Source organism: Phyllobates terribilis, unplaced genomic scaffold (genome assembly GCF_046119375.1).
Source record: "Phyllobates terribilis strain yellow unplaced genomic scaffold, ASM4611937v1 Scaffold_2__4_contigs__length_985480577, whole genome shotgun sequence".
Classification (NCBI taxonomy): domain Eukaryota; kingdom Metazoa; phylum Chordata; class Amphibia; order Anura; family Dendrobatidae; genus Phyllobates; species Phyllobates terribilis.
In genome coordinates this window covers 813,257,673-813,280,203 of record NW_027362762.1, presented here as the reverse complement: position 1 = coordinate 813,280,203, position 22,531 = coordinate 813,257,673, and the positions used below count along the sequence as shown (strand labels likewise).

Below are 22,531 nucleotides of genomic sequence, written 5' to 3'. Positions count from 1 at the left end.
TGAAACAGGTATAAGTAGGAAAACCTGTGATCACATATGACTTTATTCATACTTTAGGAATTAGTAGGCTGGTGGTAAGCCATAAAGGCGAGTCTATTCATGACGCTGGGATGCAAGAACACTTGTTCAACATTTTTCATTTCCAGTGAATACGGAGGGCACATAGAGTAATAATTCTTAAGCAGCGAGTCCAATTAAACTTTGTGCAGTCCAGACATGTCTACTTGAAAATTAACAAGAATTCTTACATCTCCATTCAGACACCATCTATTGACACCCAGATGATTGCCAAAAGTAGGACATGTTCTTTCCCCTATATTTCCAACATAGGAACCAACTCATCAACAGACGCCAAGCCAGTAATAGCCTACAGGATAATGCTGTTCTCATGTATTAGCAAACAGAACACTTCTCATTTCCAATATAAATAATAGGCTAGTCCTGCAAATCACAGAACAACCTCTGGCAGAACTCAAGGGCATATCTAACCCCGAGAGATATTCCTCCATCTCCCTTTCTTCCTGCCTCAGTCATTCTCTAAACGGACTGTCACTATAAATATGAGCTGTGGTTGAGATGATGTCTCCTTCATGAAAATGATCAGATATCACATGACCTCCTAGAACCATAAAATGTGCTGAACCTCTCACCATCCATAGCTACTGGAGTGGTGGACAGAAGTCATCAGGGATAATTATAATCTACCGGCTATGTTAGTTTATGTACTCTTCTGTATACACATAAAAATGTAAAGGATTTTTGGGGGATTTATAAAAAATTAAACAAAGCAGGGCATGGATTACAATCATTTATACAGTTATATGAAAAAGTTTGGGCACCCCTATTAATCTTAAGCTTAATGTTTTATAAAAATTGGTGTTTTTGCAACAGCTATTTCAGTTTGATATATGTAATAACTGTTGGACACAGTAATGTTTCTGCCTTGAAATGAGGTTTATTGTACTAACAGAAAATGTGCAATCTGCATTCAAACAAAATTTGACAGGTGCATAAGTATGGGCACCTCACCAGAAAAGTGACATTAATATTTAGTAGATCCTCCTTTTGCAAAAATAACAGCCTCTAGTCGCTTCCTGTAGCTTTTAATGAGTTCCTGGATCCTGGATGAAGGTCATTTTGACCATTCCTCTTTACCAAACAATTCCAGTTCAGTTAAGTTTGATGGTCGCCGAGCATGGACAGCCCTCTTCAAATGATCCCACAGATGTTCAATGATATTCAGGTCTGGGGACTGGGATGGCCATTCCAGAACATTGTAATTGTTCCTCTGCATGAATGCCTGAGTAGATTTGGAGCGGTGTTTTGGATCATTGTCTTGCTGAAAGATCCATCCCCTGCTTAACTTCAACTTTATCACTGATTCTTGAAAATTATTGTCAAGAATCTGCTGATACTGAGTGGAATCCATGCGTCCCTCAACTTTAACAAGATTCCCGGTGCCTGCATTGGCCACACAGCCCCAAAGCATGATGGAACCTCCACCAAATTTTACTGTGGGTAGCAAGTGTTTTTCTTGGAATGCTGTGTTTTTTTGCCGCCATGCATAATGCCTTTTTGTATGACCAAACAACTCAATTTTGGTTTCATCAGTCCACAGGACCTTCTTCCAAAAAGAAATTGGCTTCTCCAAATGTGCTTTTGCATACCTTAGCCGACTCTGTTTGTGGCGTGCTTGCAGAAACGGCTGCTTTCGCATCACTCTCCCATACAGCTTCGCGTTGTATAGCTGACCGATGCACAGTGACACCATCTGCAGCAAGTTGATGCTGCAGCTCTCTGGAGGTGGTCTGAGGATTGTCCTTGACTGATCTCACCATTCTTCTTCTCTGCCTTTCTGATGTTTTTCTTGGCCTGCCACTTCTGGCCTTAACAAGAACTGTCCCTGTGTTCTTCCATTTCCTTACTATGTTTCTCACAGTGGAAACTGACAGGTTAAATCTCTGAGACAGCTTTCTGTATCCTTCCCCTGAAAAACTATGTTGAATAATCTTTGTTTTCAGATCATTTGACAGTTGTTTTGAGCAGCCCATGATGCCACTGTTCAGAGGAGATTCAAACAGGAGAACAACTTGCAAGTGGCCACTTTAAGTAGCTTTTCTCATGATTGCATACACCTGGCTATGAAGTTCAAAGCTCAATGAGGTTACAAAACCAAAAAAAGTGCTTTAGTACGTCAGTAAAAAGTAGGTAGGAGTATTTAAAACAAGAAAATGATAAGGGTGCCCATACTTATGCACCTGTCAAATTTTGTTTGAATGCAGATTGCACATTTTCTGTTAGTACAATAAACCTCATTTCAAGGCAGAAACATTACTGTGTCCAACAGTTATTACATATAGCAAACTGAAATAGCTGTTGCAAAAACACCAATTTTTATAAAACATTAAGCTTAAGATTAATAGGGGTGCCCAAACTTTTTCATATGACTGTATATACAGGGTGGTCCAAAAGTAGGTGGAAAGTGTAATAAGGTTATGAAGGGGGAGATTTATCAAACATGGTGCAAAGTGAAACTGGCTCAGTTGCCCTTAGCAATCAATCAGATTCCACTTTTCATTCCTCACAGACTCTTTGGAAAATGAAAGGTGGAATCTGATTGATTGCTAAGGGCAACTGAGCCAGTTTCACAGATCTAGTTTTCACAGATAGATCTCCCCCAAATCTGTTTTCTTTTCAGATAATTCAGATAACACATAATGGCAAATAATTTAAATACAGATCAAAGAAAATGGATTTTAACAGAGTATTGGAAATCTCAAAATGCTGAAACCGTTAGAGCAAATTGGGTTGAAACATTTGGTACTCAAGCCCCAAAGAGACAAACCATTTACCGCATTTGTGAAAAATTCAATGCCACTGGCTCAATCCTTAATGCTCCAAAAACTGGTCGCCCGAAAACAGTCTGTAATGAAGATAATAAACAACTTGTTGCTGAAACATTTGTTCAGAGTCCAAAAAAGTCCACCAGAAGAGCCTCTTTGGAATTGGGAATTTCACGAGCTTCTATCATGCGAATTCTGAAATCTATTGGGTGGAAAGCTTATCGTCCACGTCTAATTCATGGTTTATTGGAGGATGATCCAGAAAGGCGGCTGCAATTTGATAAATCTCCCCCTTCATAACCTTATTACACTTTCTGTCCACCTACTTTTGGACCACCCTGTATATATACAGTACAGACCAAAAGGTTGACCACGCCTTCTCATTTAAAGATTTTTCTGTATTTTCATGACTATGAAAATTGTACATTCACACTGAAGGCATCAAAACTATGAATTAACACATGTGAAATTATATACTTAACAAAAAAGTGTGAAACAACTGAAAATATGTCTTATATTCTAGGTTCTTCAAAGTAGCCACCTTTTGCTTTGATGACTGCTTTGCACGCTCTTGGCATTCTCTTGATGAGCTTCAAGAGGTAGTCACCGGAAATGGTTTTCACTTCACATGTGTGCCCTGTCAGGTTTAATAAGTGGGATTTCTTGCCTTATAAATGGGGTTAGGACCATCAGTTGTGTTGTGCAGAAGTCTGGTGGATACACAGCTGATAGTCCTACTGAATAGACTGTTAGCTGCTTTTTTCTTGCCATACTACAAATTCTAAGTAAAGAAAAACAAGTGGCCATTATTACTTTTAGAAATGAAGGTCAGACAGTGCGAAAAATTGGGAAAACTTTGAAAGTGTCCCCAAGTGCAGTTGCAAAAACCATCAAGCGCTACAAAGAAACTGGCACACATGAGGACCGCCCCAGGAAAGGAAGACCAAGAGTCACCTCTGCTTCTGAGGATAAGTTTATCCGAGTCACCAGCCTCAGAAATCGCAGGTTAACAGCCGCTCAGATTAGAGACCAGGTCAATGCCACACAGACACATCTCTACAACAACTGTTAAGAGGAGACTTTGTGCAGCAGGCCTTCATGGTAAAATAGCTGCTAGGAAACCACTGCTAAGGACAGGCAACAAGCAGAAGAGACTTGTTTGGGCTAAAGAACACAAGGAATGGACATTAGACCAGTGGAAATCTGTGCTTTGGTCTGATGAGTCCAAATTTGAGATCTTTGGTTCCAACCACCGTGTCTTTGTACGACGCAGAAAAGGTGAACTGATAGACTCTACATGCCTGGTTCCCACCGTGAAGCATGGAGGAGGAGGTGTGATGGTGTGGGGGTGCTTTGCTGGTGACACTGTTGGGGATTTATTCAAAATTGAAGGCATACTGAACCAGCATGGCTACCACAGCATCTTGCAGCTGCATGCTATTCCATCCGGTTTGCGTTTAGTTGGACCATCATTTATTTTTCAACAGGACAATAACCCCAAACACACCTCCAGGCTGTGTAAGGGCTATTTGACCAAGAAGTAGAGTGATGGGGTGCTACGCCAAATGACCTGGCCTCCACAGTCACCAGACCTGAACCCAATCGAGATGGTTTGGGGTGAGCTGGACAACAGAGTGAAGGCAAAAGGGCCAACAAGTGCTAAGCATCTCTGGGAACTCCTTCAAGATTGTTGGAAGACCATTTCCGGTGACTACCTCTTGAAGCTCATCAAGAGAATGCCAAGAGTGTGCAAAGCAGTCATCAAAGCAAAAGGTGGCTACTTTGAAGAACCTAGAATATAAGACATATTTTCAGTTGTTTCACACTTTTTTGTTAAGTATAAAATTCCACATGTGTTAATTCATAGTTTTGATGCCTTCAGTGTGAATGTACAATTTTCATAGTCATGAAAATACAGAAAAATCTTTAAATGAGAAGGTGTGTCCAAACTTTGGGTCTGTACTGTAATATATATATATATATATATATATATATATATATATATATATATATATATATATACACATACATACACACACACATGTGCATCTCACTAAATTAGAATATCATCAAAAAGTACATTTATTTCAGTTCTTCAATACAAAAAGTGAAACTCATATATTATATAGAGTCATTACAAACAGAGTGATCTATTTCAAGAGTTTATTTCTGATGATTATGGCTTACAGCCAATGAACATACAAAAGTCATTATGTCAGTAAATTAAAATAATTAGCAAAAAACACCTGCAAAGGCTTCCTAAGCGTTTAAAAGGTCCCTTAGTCTGTTTCAGTAGGCTCCACAATCATGGGGAAGACTGCTGACTTGACAGATGTCCAGAAGGCAGTCACTGACACACTCTACAAAGTCCCAAAGTCTGGAGGAAGAGTGGAGAGGCACACAATCCAAGCTGCTTGAGGTCTAGTGTGAAGTTTCCACAATCAGTGATGGTTTGGGGAGCCATGTCATCTGCTGGTGTAGGTCCACTGTGTTTTATCAAGACCAAAGTCAGCGCAGCCGTCTACCAGGAAATTTTAGAGCACTTCATGCTTCCCTCTGCCGTCAATCTTTTTGGAGTTAGAAATTTCATTCTCCAGCAGGACTTGGCACCTGTCCACACTGCCAAAAGTACCAATACCTGGTTTGAAAACAACAGTATCACTGTGCTTGATTGGCCAGCAAACTCGCCTGACCTTAACCCCATAGTGGGGTGAGGGGCAGGGGATGGATCTCTGCAGGAATAATGAAGATCTCCATTTTTTTTTCTCTTTCCCGCATTTGCAGTGGGGAGGTGCAGTCTGTCAGCCTATCAGCAGCGCACACACGGAGCGAACTGCTGTTTTTCACACAAGCAAGGGCATGTGTCATTGGCAGTGTATGTCACATGTCCTTGCCCTATAAGACCAAGCCATTTTCCCCGTCGCCACCATTTTCTCACTGCTGCAGCTGCGTGTTAGACGGCACCGCTGTTGCTGTGTGCGCTATACCTTGTTAATTTCAAGCCAATTTTCGCACAAATCTACAGATAGCTTGGGAGTAGGGAATAGTTGTGATTGCAGTCCTTTTAAGGACTAGGTTACAGCATTTCCTACGACTTTTATCAGGCAGGTCTGTGCTCTTAAATAGATAGATTGTGGGAGTAAAGACTAATTGTAATTGCAGTCCTTTTCAGGACTAGGTTACATCAGTTCCTATCAGTTTTTGCCAGGCAGGTCTGTGCCAGTGCTGTGCAAGTTTTTTTCACAGCATTTGGCTGAATCTAGCAAAGCTAATCCTTTTTGGCCTATTGCAGAGTGTGTTAGTCAGTGGAGTAGCCTATCTGTGTTGCAAGATATACCACCTGTGTATAGAATACCAATTTTTTTACTGCACCTAGTGAAGTAAAATCTTTTGGGCATAGCATCATTCTATTAGTCCATCTATACTGACCTCCATCAGGTTGCAAATTGAATATAATTTTTTTCTGCATCTAGCTCTGAAAAAATATTTGGGCTTCTAGCAGTGTGTGGGACTTGTTCTATTAGTCCATCTATACTGACCTCCATCAGGTTGCAAACTGAATATAATTTTTTTCTGCATCTAGCTCTGAAAAAATATTTGGCCTTCTAGCAGTGTGTGGGACTTTCTCTATTAGTCCATCTATACTGACCTCCATCAGGTTGCAAATTAAAAATAATTTTTATCTGCATCTAGCTCTGAAAAAATATTTGGCCTTCTAGCAGTGTGTGGGACTTTCTCTATTAGTCCATCTATACTGACCTCCATCAGGTTGCAAATTAAAAATAATTTTTATCTGCATCTACCTCTGAAAAAATATTTGGGCTTCTAGCTGTGTGTGGGACTTGTTCTATTAGTCCATCTATACTGACCTCCATCAGGTTGCAAACTGAATATAATTTTTTTCTGCATCTAGCTCTGAAAAAATATTTGGCCTTCTAGCAGTGTGTGGGACTTTCTCTATTAGTCCATCTATACTGACCTCCATCAGGTTGCAAACTGAATATATTTTTTTTCTGCATCTACCTCTGAAAAAATATTGGGCTTCTAGCTGTGTGTGGGACTTGTTCTATTAATCCATCTATACAGACCTCCATCAGGTTGCAAACTGAATATATTTTTTTCTGCATCTACCTCTGAAAAAATATTGGGCTTCTAGCTGTGTGTGGGACTTGTTCTATTAATCCATCTATACTGACCTCCATCAGGTTGCAAACTGAATATAATTTTTTTCTGCATCTAGCTCTGAAAAAATATTTGGCCTTCTAGCAGTGTGTGGGACTTTCTCTATTAGTCCATCTATACTGACCTCCATCAGGTTGCAAATTAAAAATAATTTTTATCTGCATCTAGCTCTGAAAAAATATTTGGCCTTCTAGCAGTGTGTGGGACTTTCTCTATTAGTCCATCTATACTGACCTCCATCAGGTTGCAAATTAAAAATAATTTTTATCTGCATCTACCTCTGAAAAAATATTTGGGCTTCTAGCTGTGTGTGGGACTTGTTCTATTAGTCCATCTATACTGACCTCCATCAGGTTGCAAACTGAATATAATTTTTTTCTGCATCTAGCTCTGAAAAAATATTTGGCCTTCTAGTAGTGTGTGGGACTTTCTCTATTAGTCCATCTATACTGACCTCCATCAGGTTGCAAATTAAAAATAATTTTTATCTGCATCTAGCTCTGAAAAAATATTTGGCCTTCTAGCAGTGTGTGGGACTTTCTCTATTAGTCCATCTATACTGACCTCCATCAGGTTGCAAATTAAAAATAATTTTTATCTGCATCTACCTCTGAAAAAATATTTGGGCTTCTAGCTGTGTGTGGGACTTGTTCTATTAGTCCATCTATACTGACCTCCATCAGGTTGCAAACTGAATATAATTTTTTTCTGCATCTAGCTCTGAAAAAATATTTGGCCTTCTAGCAGTGTGTGGGACTTTCTCTATTAGTCCATCTATACTGACCTCCATCAGGTTGCAAATTAAAAATCATTTTTATCTGCATCTAGCTCTGAAAAAATATTTGGCCTTCTAGCAGTGTGTGGGACTTTCTCTATTAGTCCATCTATACTGACCTCCATCAGGTTGCAAATTAAAAATAATTTTTATCTGCATCTACCTCTGAAAAAATATTTGGGCTTCTAGCTGTGTGTGGGACTTGTTCTATTAGTCCATCTATACTGACCTCCATCAGGTTGCAAACTGAATATAATTTTTTTCTGCATCTAGCTCTGAAAAAATATTTGGCCTTCTAGCAGTGTGTGGGACTTGTTCTATTAGTCCACCTATACTGACCTCCATCAGGTTGCAAATTCAAAATAATTTTTTGTCTGCATCTAGCTCTGAAAAAATATTTGGCCTTCTAGCAGTGTGTGGGACTTTCTCTATTAGTCCATCTATACTGACCTCCATCAGGTTGCAAACTGAATATATTTTTTTTCTGCATCTACCTCTGAAAAAATATTTGGGCTTCTAGCTGTGTGTGGGACTTGTTCTATTAGTCCATCTATACTGACCTCCATCAGGTTGCAAATCGAATATAATTTTTTTCTGCATCTAACCCAGCCAATAGTTTTGGCCTAATACCACAGTTTGGCCACTCAGCTCTGCTCGGTTCCCATCCATTGTTTTTTTGTGCAAACAACTCCAGAGTTGTGAATTAGTTAACCACCAAAATGAGTGGAAAAAGGCCTGCTGCTGGTGGAAAGGGGAATAGGCGTGTTGGGAAGGGGAAAAAAGGTTATGTCCGTGGGGTAGGTGTTAAAGCAACAGTAATATCTGCAGAAGAAAGACCATCTTCCAGCCAAACTAAAATGTCTACTTCTTTTAGCGGACAATGTGATAAGATCCCTTTCTTACGGCCACGCCAATCGCTACAAATTCCAGATGAGGCACAAAAACAGCAGGTGCTTCAACGGATATCAAGTGCTCCTTTAAGTGGGCTCTCCTCCACATCAACTTCAACATCACAAATACTCCAGTCCTCAAAGGTGTCACCCCACTCGCACTTGCTTCCTCACAGCTCCCAAATCTCCAGCTGCCCGTCTGAGTATGAGGTAGAACAGATGGTTGAGTCTGCAGAGCTGTTTACTCATACTATAGCCTGGGAATCAGAGGTCGACTCCAGCGCTTCTGTGAATCCAGACGAGGAAATGATCTGCACTGATGCCCAGAATCTTTATGAGTCGGATCCAGGACCAGACGCAGAAGGTTCTGACCATAATGTAGACCCTCATTCCCAAACTGTAACTCCTGTTGGTGGAGACAATGAGGAAGACGATGATGAGACTCAAATACCTGATTGGAGCGACAACTTTAGTTTTTTGTCAGGGCAGGAACAGGTTGGCTCTGAGGACGACGGGTGTGATAACGCACAGGGTGATGATGATGATGATGAGGTTGGAGATCCCACTTACTGTCAACCCACAGTCAGCCAAGAGATGAGGTCAGCAGAGGAGGTGGAGGAAGATGCTAGTGACGACGAGGTCAGGTTGCGCCTTCCTGGACAGAGACGTAGTACTGGAAGCACGTCAACAACTGCATCCTCAAACACAACTCTGCCTCTCACCACAAGTCGTGGTGGCTCTTTAGGTCGCATGGGTGCTAAGCCTTGCATAGCCTGGGCATTTTTTCAGATCGATAAAGATGACCCAACTCGTGTTATCTGTAACATTTGTCAGCAAAAGCTAAGTAGAGGCCAAAAAATACATAGTTTGAGTACTTCATGCATGAACCGGCACATGGACATGAAGCATAAGTTGCAGTGGGAAGCTCAGTGTGCTACAATGCGGCCTAGCCGGCCAGGCCAACCACCGTCTGCCATATCTTGTGCATCCGCGGCCTCTTCATCCACTGTGACTGGGGGGACAGCAGTCACACCTGTTTTGGGGCGCAGACCTGCCACCTCTTTACCCGCAACAGCCAGCGTGATTGGCAGGTCATCATTTTCTTTGGAGGTGGTAACACCAGCTGGTGTTGAGCGCTGTCCGACATCGATAGCACCACCTTTGGATTAAGGCAACCTAACATGTCCGCCTGCATCTTCCTCACAGACCGGCAGTTTGCCGGGGACACCCTTATCAACCCCGTCTAAGCACAATAGCCAGCCCTCGGTCCCTCAGATGTGGACAAGTAAAAGACCATTTCCTCCTAGCCATGAGAAAGCTAAGAGGTTGAATTTCACCATCTGCAAGCTCTTGGCTACAGAAATGCTGCCTTTCCGCCTGGTGGACACAGAGGATTTTCGAGACCTTATGTCCGTCGCAGTGCCCCAGTACCAGATGCCCAGTCGGCACTACTTCTCAAAGAAAGGTGTGCCTGCGCTCCACCAGCATGTCGCACACAACATCACCGCTTCTTTGAGAAACTCTGTGTGTGACAGGGTGCATTTCACCACAGACACTTGGACGAGTAGGCATGGACAGGGGCGTTACATGTCGCTGACTGGGCACTGGGTAACTATGGTGACAGCAGGACAAGGGGCTGCTGTCCAAGTCTTGCCGTCCCCACGAGTTGTGCGTCAATCCTCTTTATGTCAAAGTTCCTCCACTGCTTCTGCCTCCTCAACCTCCTCTCGGTCTTCCACCTGCACCCAAAGCCTGTCTGGTCATGCCACAAGCTTTCTAACTGCGCAGAAGGGATCCTGCACACCTCCTTACTATGCTGGCAGTAGGGCTCAACGTCATCAGGCGGTTTTTACTTTGAAATGTCTGGGAAATGTGAGTCACACAGCTGAGGAGTTGTGGTCAGCTCTGGAGAACCAATTTCATGAATGGTTGTCTCCACTGGACCTGAAACCAGGGAAGGCCGTGTGCGACAATGCTGCAAACCTGGGTGCGGCCCTTCGCCGGGGCAATGTCACACACGTGCCTTGTATGGCTCACGTGTTGAACCTGGTTGTCCAGCAATTTTTAGCCCACTATCCCAGACTAGATGGCCTTCTGCAGAGGGCACGGTCGCTGTGTGCTCACTTCCGCCGTTCGCATCCCACAGCTCAGCGACTTACATCTCTACAGAAGTCGTTGGGCCTGCCACTTCACCGGCTAAAATGCGATGTGCCTACCCGGTGGAATTCAACTCTGCACATGTTGCAGCGACTGTGGCAGCACCGACAAGCCCTGGTGCAATACGTTCTGACGTATAGCCTGGGCCAACGAGATCCAGAGGTGGGGCAAATCTAGCTGGAGGAGTGGTCTCAGATCAGGGACCTATGCACCCTTCTGCACAGTTTTGAAATGGCGACGAAGATGTTTAGTGCTGACGATGCCATTATCAGCATGACTATTCCGGTGATTTACATGCTGGAGCACATGTTAAACAGAATTCGGAGTCAGGTGGTGGCACAAGAGGAGGTGGAGGAAGTAGAGGAGGAGGAGTTGTATGCGGAAGGGCTAACATCTGCAAGGTCCAGACGGTCGGCAGCACCAAGGCGGCAGGCATGTGAGGGTGGGGGAGATGGTTTTACCAGGGCGCATGGTAGCAGCCAAACTAGTGAGGAAGGTGCAGGAGCCCAGGAAGAAGTGGAGGACGAACTGATGGAAGACTCAACAGATGAGGGAGACCTTGATCACATTTCTGTTGTGCGAGGTTGGGGGGAGAGGACAGAGGAAGGAAGCATGATTGTTACCTCGCCACCAACACAACAGGGACTTGGTGCTCCTGGATGCGCAACACACATGAGTGCCTTCTTGCTGCACTACCTGCAACATGACCCTCGAATTGTGAGAATTAGAAATAATCCTGACTACTGGGTTGCCACACTGTTAGATCCGCGGTACAAAAGTAAATTTGCCGAAATTATTCCTGCCATAGAAAGGGATGCACGCATGCAGGAGTATCAGCAGAGACTGTTGCAGAATCTTACATGTGCTTTTCCACAAAACACCAGTGGTGCACGTAGTGAATCTCACAGTTCCAACTTGCCAACCGTGGGACCGTCAAGTGTTCAGCACTCAAACCGTAACAGAACCACAGTATCTGCTGGTAACATCAATTTTGCGGAATCATTTCACCACTTTTTTAGCCCATCCTTTGCAAGGCCACAGGAGACAAGAAGTCTGACACATAGTCAACGCCTAGAGACGATGGTACAGGAGTATCTCCAAGTAAACATTGAAGCCATGACTGTGTCACTGGACCCTTGCTCTTTTTGGGCTTCCAATCTGGATAAATGGCCGGAGCTAGCCACTTACGCCTTGGAGATCTTGTCATGCCCCGCAGCCAGCGTTCTGTCTGAACGTGTGTTCAGCGCTGCTGGTGGTGTGCTGACAGATAAGCACACGCGGCTCTCCACTGATAATGTAGACAGACTCACGTTCATAAAGATGAACAAATCATGGATCCGAAACGACTTTTCTACCCCTGTGTCATCCTGGGGAGAGTAAAAGCTTGATGATTGGTTAAAATCACCCTACCAACCGTTTTAAGCTTTCAAATTACTAATCATGTTTATCTGTATCTTGGCTGGAAAATAATTTGGGCTTTGTAGCAGTGTGCAGCACTGATTCTATTAGGCCATCTATAATAAGCTCCACCAGATTTAAAATTACTAATCATGTTTATCTGTATCTTGGCTGGAAAATAATTTGGGCTTTGTAGCAGTGTGCAGCACTGATCCTATTAGGCCATCTATACTAAGCTCCACCAGATTTAAAATTAATAATAATTTTTAGCTGCATCTAGCCCGGAAAATAATTTTAGGGCTCCGAGATGCGCAAGACACATAAGTGCCTTCTTGCTGCACTACCTGCAACATGACCCTCATATTGTCAGAATTCGAAGTAATCATGACTACTGGGTTGCCACACTCTTAGATCCCCCAAACTTTTCGATCAACCTTTTCATTTTAATAAAGACCAAAAAAATTGTCATTTTTGAAATTATAAGCATTAGCAGGTTATTAGAAACTGAAATCAAACAGTTTTCAACTCAAAACTTTATTCTAGGTGATGTTACATTTTCACATAGGACCCCTTGTTCGAAAGGAGCTTCTGAACTCTCTCGTCCATTGAATTTGTCAGGTTTTGGATGGTTTCTGCTTCAATTGTTTTGCATGAGGACAGAATACCCTCCCAGAGCTGTTGCTTAGATGTGAACTGCCTCCCGCCATCATAGACACTCCTTTTGATGATGCTCCAGAGGTTCTGAATGGGATAGAGGTCAGGGGAGCATGGGGGTCACACCATAAGTTTGTCCCCTTTTATGCCCATATCAGCCAGAGATGCAGATGTTTTTTGTGCAGCATGAGATGGTGCATTATCATGCAAAAAAATGATCTTGCTGTGAAATACACGGTTCTTCTTCTTGAACCATGGCAGGAAGTGCTGTTTGAGAAAATCCACATACATTATGGAGTTCATCTTTAGCGCCTTCAGGGATCCTAAAGGGGCCGACAATCTCTCTCCCCATGATTCCAGCCCAAAACATTACTCCACCTCCTCCTTGTTGGCGCTGTAGCCGTGTTTGCGTGGGGTGTCCATCAACCAGCCATCCTCCACTCCATCCATCTGGACCATCGAGCGCTGCACGGCACTCATCCGTGAACAAAACAGTTTTGAAATCAGTCTTCATGTAATGTTTAGCCCACTGGAGCCGTTTCTGCTTGTGTGAAGTGGATAGAGGAGGTCGACAGGATGGCGTATGCACAGCTGCAAACCTCTGAAGGACCCTGCATCTTGTTGTTCGGGGGACGTTGGAGGCACCAGCAGCTTCAAAAACTTGTCTGCTGCTATGACAAGGCTTTTTTGCCGCTGCTCTTTTAACCTGACGTAATTGCCTGTAGGAAAGAGTCCTCAATTTGCCCTTATCAGCACGCACACGTGTGTACTGTGAATCAGCTACATACTTCTTGATTGTGCGATGATCAGGATGAAGTGTCTTGGCAATGTTGATTGTAGTCATGCCTTGACCTAAACACTCCACAATTTGTTGCTTCTCAGCAGCCGACACATCCTTTTTCTTTCCCATTTTGGCAGAAAATGTAGGCTGCTTAATAATGTGAGACAGCCTTCTTAAGTAGTCTTGCCTTTCATTGGACACACCTGCCAAACTAATTAGCACAGGTGTCTGCAATTGCTTACAGTGATATAAAGAGCCCTGACACACATCACCATCAATGAGTTTAACTGACAAACAAACAAATTCTTCCCTTATCACTCCTAAACACTTTTTGCATAATAATTTGGAACACAGTGTACATGTGCTTTTCCACAAAACACCAGTGGTTCACGTAGTGAATCTTACAGTTCTAACTTGCCAACCGTGGTCTGTATGGAGTTGTTCAATAAAGGGCCCAAAATTAAGATAACATAGATGGGAGAGGTCTCTATGAATAGGAATTCCTAAGTATTTGATACCCTGTGAGGGCCAGGCAAAGGGAAAGTTGGACTGGATGGAATCCTATATGGATTTGGGGAGGGAGACATCGAGGGCCTCAGACTTCGCTGCATTGATTTTAAAATTTGACCATGTAACAAAGTGATCTATTTCAGCCATAACAGCATGGATGGATATATGTGATTGAGTGATATATACTAGGACATCATCAGCAAATAGAGAGCACTTGAACTCGGTGCCTCCCACCTCAATCCACCTAATATTGGGGTTATGGCGAATTGATGAGAGCAGGTGCTCCGTCACTAGGATGTATAAGAGAGGGGACAGAGGACATCCCTGCCTTGTCCCATTGGTGATTGTGAAAGGTGATGAAAATGTTCTGATGCACCCCCTGGGCCTTGGGACACCCGGAGCCGGACCCTTTTTGGTGGATGCTGGTGGTTGTAGTCTTCGTGGCGGCGACCCGGTTCCGTGGCTCAGGGTGGTCAAACCAGTGGCGGAACTATTTATGTGGTTTTGATGTTTAAATGTCCGACTACGCCACCCGTGGATTGCGGTCAGAGTGAACCGCCGCTGCAGGGCAGACCGCTGAGGCTGGTGTTGTGGGTGCAGCAGTGCGTAGCATAACTCCCCACGGGAGGAGTATAGCCTCAGGGCAGTGTATGCGGAGGATGGGGGTGATGGTGCAGGGCAGCAGCAGTAACGACACGGAGTCAGTGATGCAGTCTAGGGCCTTTACTCACAGTTCTTATTATCCAGACCACGTCTGCAGGTAACGGCTGCCCACGTCGTACTGTGCTCACCAGGTGAGGGGCTCAGACAACTCCCAGATAACTTTGGAGCGCTTCACAGGACCCCCTTTGTGTGTCCTTTGTCTGGCCTTTCTTACCAACCCTTCTGTCCGGCTGCCTCGGGCCTCCTCTTGGTAAACTTGGCCCCAGTTTCCCTGACCCTATGTGGTGCCTTCCTAGCGGGTGTAGCGAGGGGCTGCGCCACATAAAATGTCACAGCCTCCGGTTTCTAGCTGAGGGTCGTTTCCTGCCTCCACTAGTTTCGGGGACCGGTCTCCCCCTTTGGCCTGACCCCTCCACGCAGGTGGATTCGGGCGTGCGGTGGCGACTCGCCCGTCCGCACCCCTGGGATCCCTTCATTCCTCGTTCCTGGAGCCTTCTCCGCTCCTCTTCCTTCCTTCTCCCTCTTCCAGGCCTGGGCCTCTGTTACTAGGCCCGCCTCCGGAGCAGAGCTCATGCAGAGCCCCTGCTCCCTGCCACTTCTGCTCAGACTTCTCTGCACTGAACTAAGATGGTGCCCACCTTTTATACTCCCTTCTCAATGCACCCAGGAACTGCTTCCTCCCTGCTCCTGCACTACAGGGTTCCCCTTCCTCAGTGTTCCCTCCCCCCACTCCAGCCAGGGACAGGGACTGTCGTGCCCATCTCAGAGGCATATTGGTCGCCCTGCCCCACGGCAATGTGGTGTAATGCATGCAGGTGTCGGGTCCTGATCCACACTCCATCCTTACCTGAGAGTGAGATATCACACCTCTGGGTGAGGTGCAATACCTCTGTAGCAACCGAGCCCTCAGGGAGCTACAGTTCCATTTATCTTCAGCCTAGGTGACGTATTGTGATACAGGGCCGTGATTTTGGCTATAAAAGGGTCCCCTAGACCCCTACCCCAAGCTTTTTAAGAGAATCATATATGGCGTGCCAGGAGACTCTATGGAATGCTTTCTCAGCATCCAACGAGAGTATCTAATTACAAATTTTTAACTGCATCTAGCCCAGGAAATACTTTGTGCCTAGTAGCAGTGTCTGCTAGTCAGCGGATTATCCCGGCTGTTAAGCAAGCTACACCACCTGTAGTTTGGACACTTAATTTTTTCAAAGGAAATGCTTCGGGACCACGGGATACTCAGTGAAGAGCATCAGGAGGCACCCCAAGGCATAGGGGCTGGGACTGGCAGTAGGATGCCTTGCGGTGGACAGCCGAGCTTGATCCTTATAAAAGCTTTTTAACTGCAGCAGCTTTAGTGGACGCTACTGGAGCTGGAATTACGCGGCTGCTGGCATGAGACTTGCCCTCCAATAGATCCTTGTAAATGGATTTAAAGTGTATTCATTCAAATTAGAGAGACAATTTAAATTAAAAAGCTTAGAGCTGCCTCCACCACAGGGGGGCTCGCTCGACCCACCAGCGGACAGGCACCAGTATTGGGAGAGGGGGGCTGGCCGTCAGGGTTCACCGTGGCTCTGGCACAAACCCGGCGACACGGAGGTGGCACGGGCAGGAGCGGCTTCTCACTTTTTGGATTTTAGAAGGGCATGACATGCCTATATCTGTGTCTCCCCCTCATTTTACTCCTCCACCTCTTTTCTTTTCGCATGACTATATGTACTTGTCACTTTTCCATGTGTTAGTTGTGTCTTCTGAGCAGTTTGTCAGCTTTTGGACACCTTTGAAGGTGTTTTCTATGTGTTTCTATGTGTTTTTGTTTGCCTGCCATTGGTTTTAACGGTGTTCGAAGGTGTTCGGCGAACACACGGGTGTTCGACGAACCGAACTGAACTCGAACACTACGGGGGTGGCTCAACACTAGTCAAGAGGAAGATGAGAGACACCAGACCCAACAATGCAGACAAGCTGAAGGCTGCTATCAAAGCAACCTGGGCTTCCATAACACCTCAGCAGTGCAAAAGGCTGATCGCCTCCATGCCACGCCGCAATGATGCAGTAATTGATGCAAAAGGAGCCCCGACCAAGTACTGAGTGCATTTACTGAACATACATTTCAGTAGGCCAACATTTCAGATTTTAAAAATATTTTTCAAGCTGTTGTTATAAAGTATTCTAATTTACTGAGATAATGACTTTTGTGTTTTCATTGGCTGTAAGCCATAATCATCAGCATTAACAGAAATAAACACTTGAAATAGATCACTCTGTTTGTAATGACTCTATATAATATATGAGTTTCACTTTTTGTATTGAAGAACTGAAAAACTGAAATAAATTAACTTTTTGATGATATTCTAATTTAGTGAGATGCACCTGTATCTATCTATCCATACACACACACACACACACAGAGTTGTGCTCAAAAGTTTACATAACCCGGCAGAATTTTTCCTTTCTTGGCCTTGTTTCAGAGAATATGAATGATAACAAAACAACGTTTTCTCCACTCATGGTTACTGGTTGGGTGAAGCCATTTATTGTCAAACTACTGTGTTTTCTCTTTTTAAATCTTAATGACAACCAAAAACATCCAAATGACCCTGATCAAAAGTTCACATACCCTGGTGATTTTGGCCTGATAACATGAACAGAATTTGACACAAATGGGTTTGAATGGCTAATAAAGGTAACATCCTCACCTGTGACCTGTTTGCTTGTAATCAGTGTGTGTGCATAAAAGCTGAGTGAGTTTCTGGGATCCAGACAGACTCTTGCATCTTTCATCCAGCCACTGACATTTCTGGATTGTGAGTCATGGGGAAAGCAAAAGAATTGTCAACAGATCTACTGGAAAAGGTAGTTGAACTGTATCACACAGGAAAGGGATACAAAAAAATATCCAAGGAATTGTAAAAACCAAACCAAGGTCAGGTAGAGCAACAAAAATATCTGCCACAACTGCCAGGAAAATTGTTCGGGATGCAAAGAAAAACCCACAAATAAGATCTTCTGAAATTCAGGACTCTCTGAAAACTAGCGGTGTGGCTGTTTCAAGATGCACAATAAGGAGGCACGTGAAGAAAAATGGGCTGCATGGTCGAGTCGCCAGAAGAAAGCCATTACTGCGCAAATGCCACAAAGTATCTCGCCTACAATACGCCAAACAGCACAGAGACAAGCCTCAAAACTTCTGGAACACTGTAATTTTGAGTGATGAGACCAAAATTGAACTTTTTGGTGACAACCATAACGTTACATTTGGAGAGAGGTCAACAAGGCCTATGATGAAAGGAACACCATTCCTACAGTAAAGGACAGAGGTGGATCACTGATGTTTTGGGGATGTGTGAGCTACAAAGGCACAGGAAACTTGGTAAAAGTTGAAGGAAAGATGAATGAAGCACATTATCAGCAAATACTGGAGGCAAATTTGCATTCATCAGCCTGGAAGCTGCGCATGGGACGTACTTGGACGTTCCAACATGACAACGATCCAAAACACAAGGCCAAGTTCACCTGTCATTGGCTACAGCAGAACAAAGTGAAGGTTCTGGAGTGGCCATCTCAGTCTCCTGACCTCAATATCATTGAGCCACTCTGGGGAGATCTCAAGCGCGCAGTTCATGCTAGACAGCACAGGAATTTACTGGAACTGGGGGCTTTTTGCCAAGAAGAATGGGCAGCTTTACCATCTGAGAAAATAAAGAACCTCATTCACAACTACCACAAAAGACTTCAAGCTGTCATTGATGTTAGAGGGGGCAATACACGGTATTAAGAACTGGGGTATGTAAACTTTTGATCAGGGTCATTTGGGTTTTTGGTTGTCATTAAGATTTAAAAAGAGAAAACACAGTAGTTTGACAATAAATGGCTTCACCCAACCAATAACCATGAGTGGAAAAAAAGTTTTTTTGCTTTCATTCATAGTCTCTGAAACAAGGTCAAGAAATCAAAAATTCTGCATGCCATTCATCATTCATATGATGGATGTGCTAAAGGCTGCAGGAAGCAAGCAGTGACTCTCAGAGACCACCAGAGCGGCGCTGCTGCTGTTGCCAGGGATTGAATAGGTGAGTGACTTTAACCCATTCTCTGCGCTTGGCTATATTTTTCTAATTTCAGAAAAAAACTATTAATATAAAAATCATCATCACTTGTCTCAGTGTGTTGAAATGTCTGTTATTAATGGATATAAATATATTTCTAGTATTTCATAATAGTCCTGCGGCCACTTACTTCTAAAGATTATTGGGGGTCTTAGATGCCAAACCCTGACAATCAGAGACCTGGTATATCCCAGTGACATGTCACTCCCTACTTTCTTTTACAGCAAATACCCATCTCTTATAATTGGATTTAATGGCAGAATGCACATAAATGCTATTGCATGGCTAGAGTTTTACCGTATATTATATGAATTGATAAAAACTATCCCCCAGTTGAATGAATTCCAGGTGTTTTCATGACAGACAAGCAAAGCACCAAGAACTTACTGATTTCCAGCTGTCTCTGGATACGGCCTTTGCATCGTTCGCGGTAATCTGATTGAGTAGCATTGTATTCAGACATCACCTCTACAAACTTACGAGACAATGTTGAGTGCTAGAAGGAAAATGAAAAGAAAATGTATTTATTCTTGTTTTTTATGGTAACAATGGTGTTTTGTAAGGATGTGCATTTTTATCATACCATTGTCTATTCATGATGAAACATAACATTATTCATGCCTTAGAATGTATGTAGTGGCTTATAACATGACAAATTTTGTGGCCAACTTGAGGTCCTGTTTTCTGATATGGATTAAAAAATCTGTTCAGGTCAGAGAACAGGGTTCAGTCCTGTCTTCCCATTGCAGTATAGCCAGTACATAAAATACTGAAAGCGGGGAGTCATTTAATGTTCTTGTTCGATGTCCATAGAAAGTATTTGACATTACACAGCTGTATCCACACATGGACAAGATTGCCATTATTCCAACCAATGGTTGGCCACATCTAAGGATCACTGCCCAACCTATGAAAATTACCGACTACTAGCCAATGAGTTTTACCAGCCTACCAATATAGCAATAAATACTCTTATCCACTCAATAGATGATTTATGTGCATGCACTATGTTAACCCAAGCATTAGGACATTACAAATTATATGTACCTGCGCTTTCATAACATCCCATTCTAAATCCATAGGCATTAATATGGTGTTGGTCCAACCTTTGCTGCTATAACAGCTTCCATTCTTCTACAAGATTTTGGAGGGAGTCTTGGAATTTTTGTCCACTAATCCAGAAATACAGTTATGATGTCACTCTCCACAAGGAGAAACGTTACCCCTTAAACTTCAGTCCAGAGCCTCTCACCTAGCCAAATCAGATCTCATACTGATGAGGGCCAACAGCCCGAAACACCGTGTCAGCAAATTGAGATTCTGATTTGGCTTTTATCCTAAGTCATATTGCACAACTTGTTAAAGGGTCGATTGTGACTTGTAGGATTGCTGCTTCCAATAGGTAACATAGTTTACATAGTTTTTTAAGGTTGAAGGAAGACTAAGTCCATCTAGTTCAACCCATAGGCTAACTTGTTGATCCAGAGGAAGGCGAAAAAACCCATGTGGCAAACACTAAGCTCCACATTGGGGAAAAAAATTCCTTCCCGACTCCATACGGCAATCAGACTAGTTCCCTGGATCAACGCCCTATCAAGGAATCTAGTATATATAACCTGTAATATTATACTTTTCAAGAAAGGCATCCATGCCCTTCTTAAATTTTAACAGTGAATCACTCATTACAACACATGCGGCAGAGAGTTCCATAGTCTCACTGCTCTTACAGTAAAGAATCCGCGTCTGTGATTATGATTAAACCTTCTTTCCTCCAGAAGATGCCCCCTTGTCCCCGTCTCAGGCCTCAGAGAAAAAAGATCAGTAGAAAGGTCTTTGTACTGTCCCCTCATATACTTGTACATAGTAATAAGATCACCCCTAAGCCTTCGTTTTTCCACAGTAAATAACCCCAAGTGTTATAACCTGTCTTGGTATTGCAGACCCCCCCAGTCCTCTAATAACCTTGGTCGCTCTTCTCTGCACCCGATCTAGTTCACCTATGTCTTTCTTATACACCGGAGACCAGAACTGTACACAGTATTCTAAGTGTGGTCGCACTAGTGACTTGTATAGAGGTAAAATTATCTTCTCCTCATGAGCATCTATGCCTCTTTTAATGCATCCCATTATTTTATTTGCCTTTGCAGCAGCTGCCTGACACTGGCCACTAAATGTGAGCTTGTCGTCCACCAATACACCCAGGTCTTTTTCAGTTACAGTTTTGCCCAGTGTTTTACAATTAAGCATATAATTATACATTTTATTTCCTCTGCCCAAGTGCATTACCTTACATTTATCCCCATTAAGGCTCATTTGCCATTTATCAGCCCAAGCTTCTAGTTTACATAGATCCTCCTGTAATATAAAATTGTCCTCCTCTGTATTGATTACCCTGCAGAGTTTAGTGTCATCTGCAAATATTGAAATATTACTCTGTATGCCCCCTACAAGGTCATTAATAAATATGTTAAAAAGAAGGGGGCCCAATACTGACCCCTGTGGTACCCCACTGTTAACTGTGACCCAGTCTGAGTGTTTTCCATTAATAACTACCCTTTGTTTCCTATCACTGAGCCAATTCTTAACCCACATACATATATTTTCCCCTATCCCCATTGTTCTCATTTTATGTATCAACCTTTTGTGTGGAACCGTATCAAAAGCCTTTGAGAAGTCCATATACACAACATCCACTGCATTTCCTTGGTCCAGTCCGGAACTTACCTCCTCATAAAAACTGATCAGATTAGTTTGACAGGAACGGTCCCTCGTAACCCCATGTTGATATTGGGTCATGAGGTTATTTTTCTTCAGATAGTCTAGTATAGCATCTCTTAGGAAACCCTCCAGGATTTTACCCACAGTAGAGGTTAAGCTTACTGGCCTATAATTTCCAAGTTCAGTTTTTGTCCCCTTTTTGAATATTGGCACCACATAGGTGGCGCTATAGAGTTCAAGTCCTCTTTTTCTCTGAACCGGCAATTTGCATGTTATGAGGTCAGACACTGATGTTGGATGAAAGGGCCGGGCTCACAATCTCTGTTCTATTTCATTCCAAAGGTGTTTGAAGGGGTTGAGGTCAGAGCTCTGTGCGGGAAGTCAAGTTCTTCCTTACCAAGCTCACCCAACCATGTATTCTTAGATCTTGCTTTGTGCATTGGGGCTGGAAAAAAAAGGGCCTTCCTCAAAATGTTCCCACAAAGTTGGAAGCATAGAATTGTCCTAAACATCTTGGTATGCTGAAGCATTAAAGAGGTCGGCCACTCTCTCTTGTTGGTTCAGCTTTCCTCACACACTGACCATCACTTCAGTCCATACAATGGCTGGTGGTGGAGCAGTGACCAGACCTGTCTATCAGCCTCCTCCAAGTGTACAACACCTCACATGGGAAAGCTGCTTTTCTATTGGAGGATGCTGATGGACAGGTCTGGTCACTGCTCCTCCACCTGCAGTCGTTACATGGATAGATGTGCTGGTCAGTTTGTAAGAAAAGCTGCACTAACAAAAGAACGTGAACAACCTCTTTAAGAAATTTCCTTCCCTGGAACTAAGCGATTTAGACCAAA

At 43.5% G+C, this 22,531-nt stretch overlaps 1 protein-coding gene across 3 annotated transcripts in view; it reads right to left on the bottom strand.

Moving 5' to 3' along the window:
* Window positions 1-22,531, bottom strand: part of STX1A (syntaxin 1A) — a 190,421-nt gene that overhangs the window by 13,200 nt on the left and 154,690 nt on the right. For all 3 annotated transcript variants that reach the window (XM_073667619.1, XM_073667618.1, XM_073667617.1), the window contains one exon: window positions 19,353-19,461. In XM_073667619.1, the coding sequence (XP_073523720.1) occupies window positions 19,353-19,461 (109 nt within the window). The remainder of the gene's footprint in view (window positions 1-19,352; window positions 19,462-22,531) is intronic.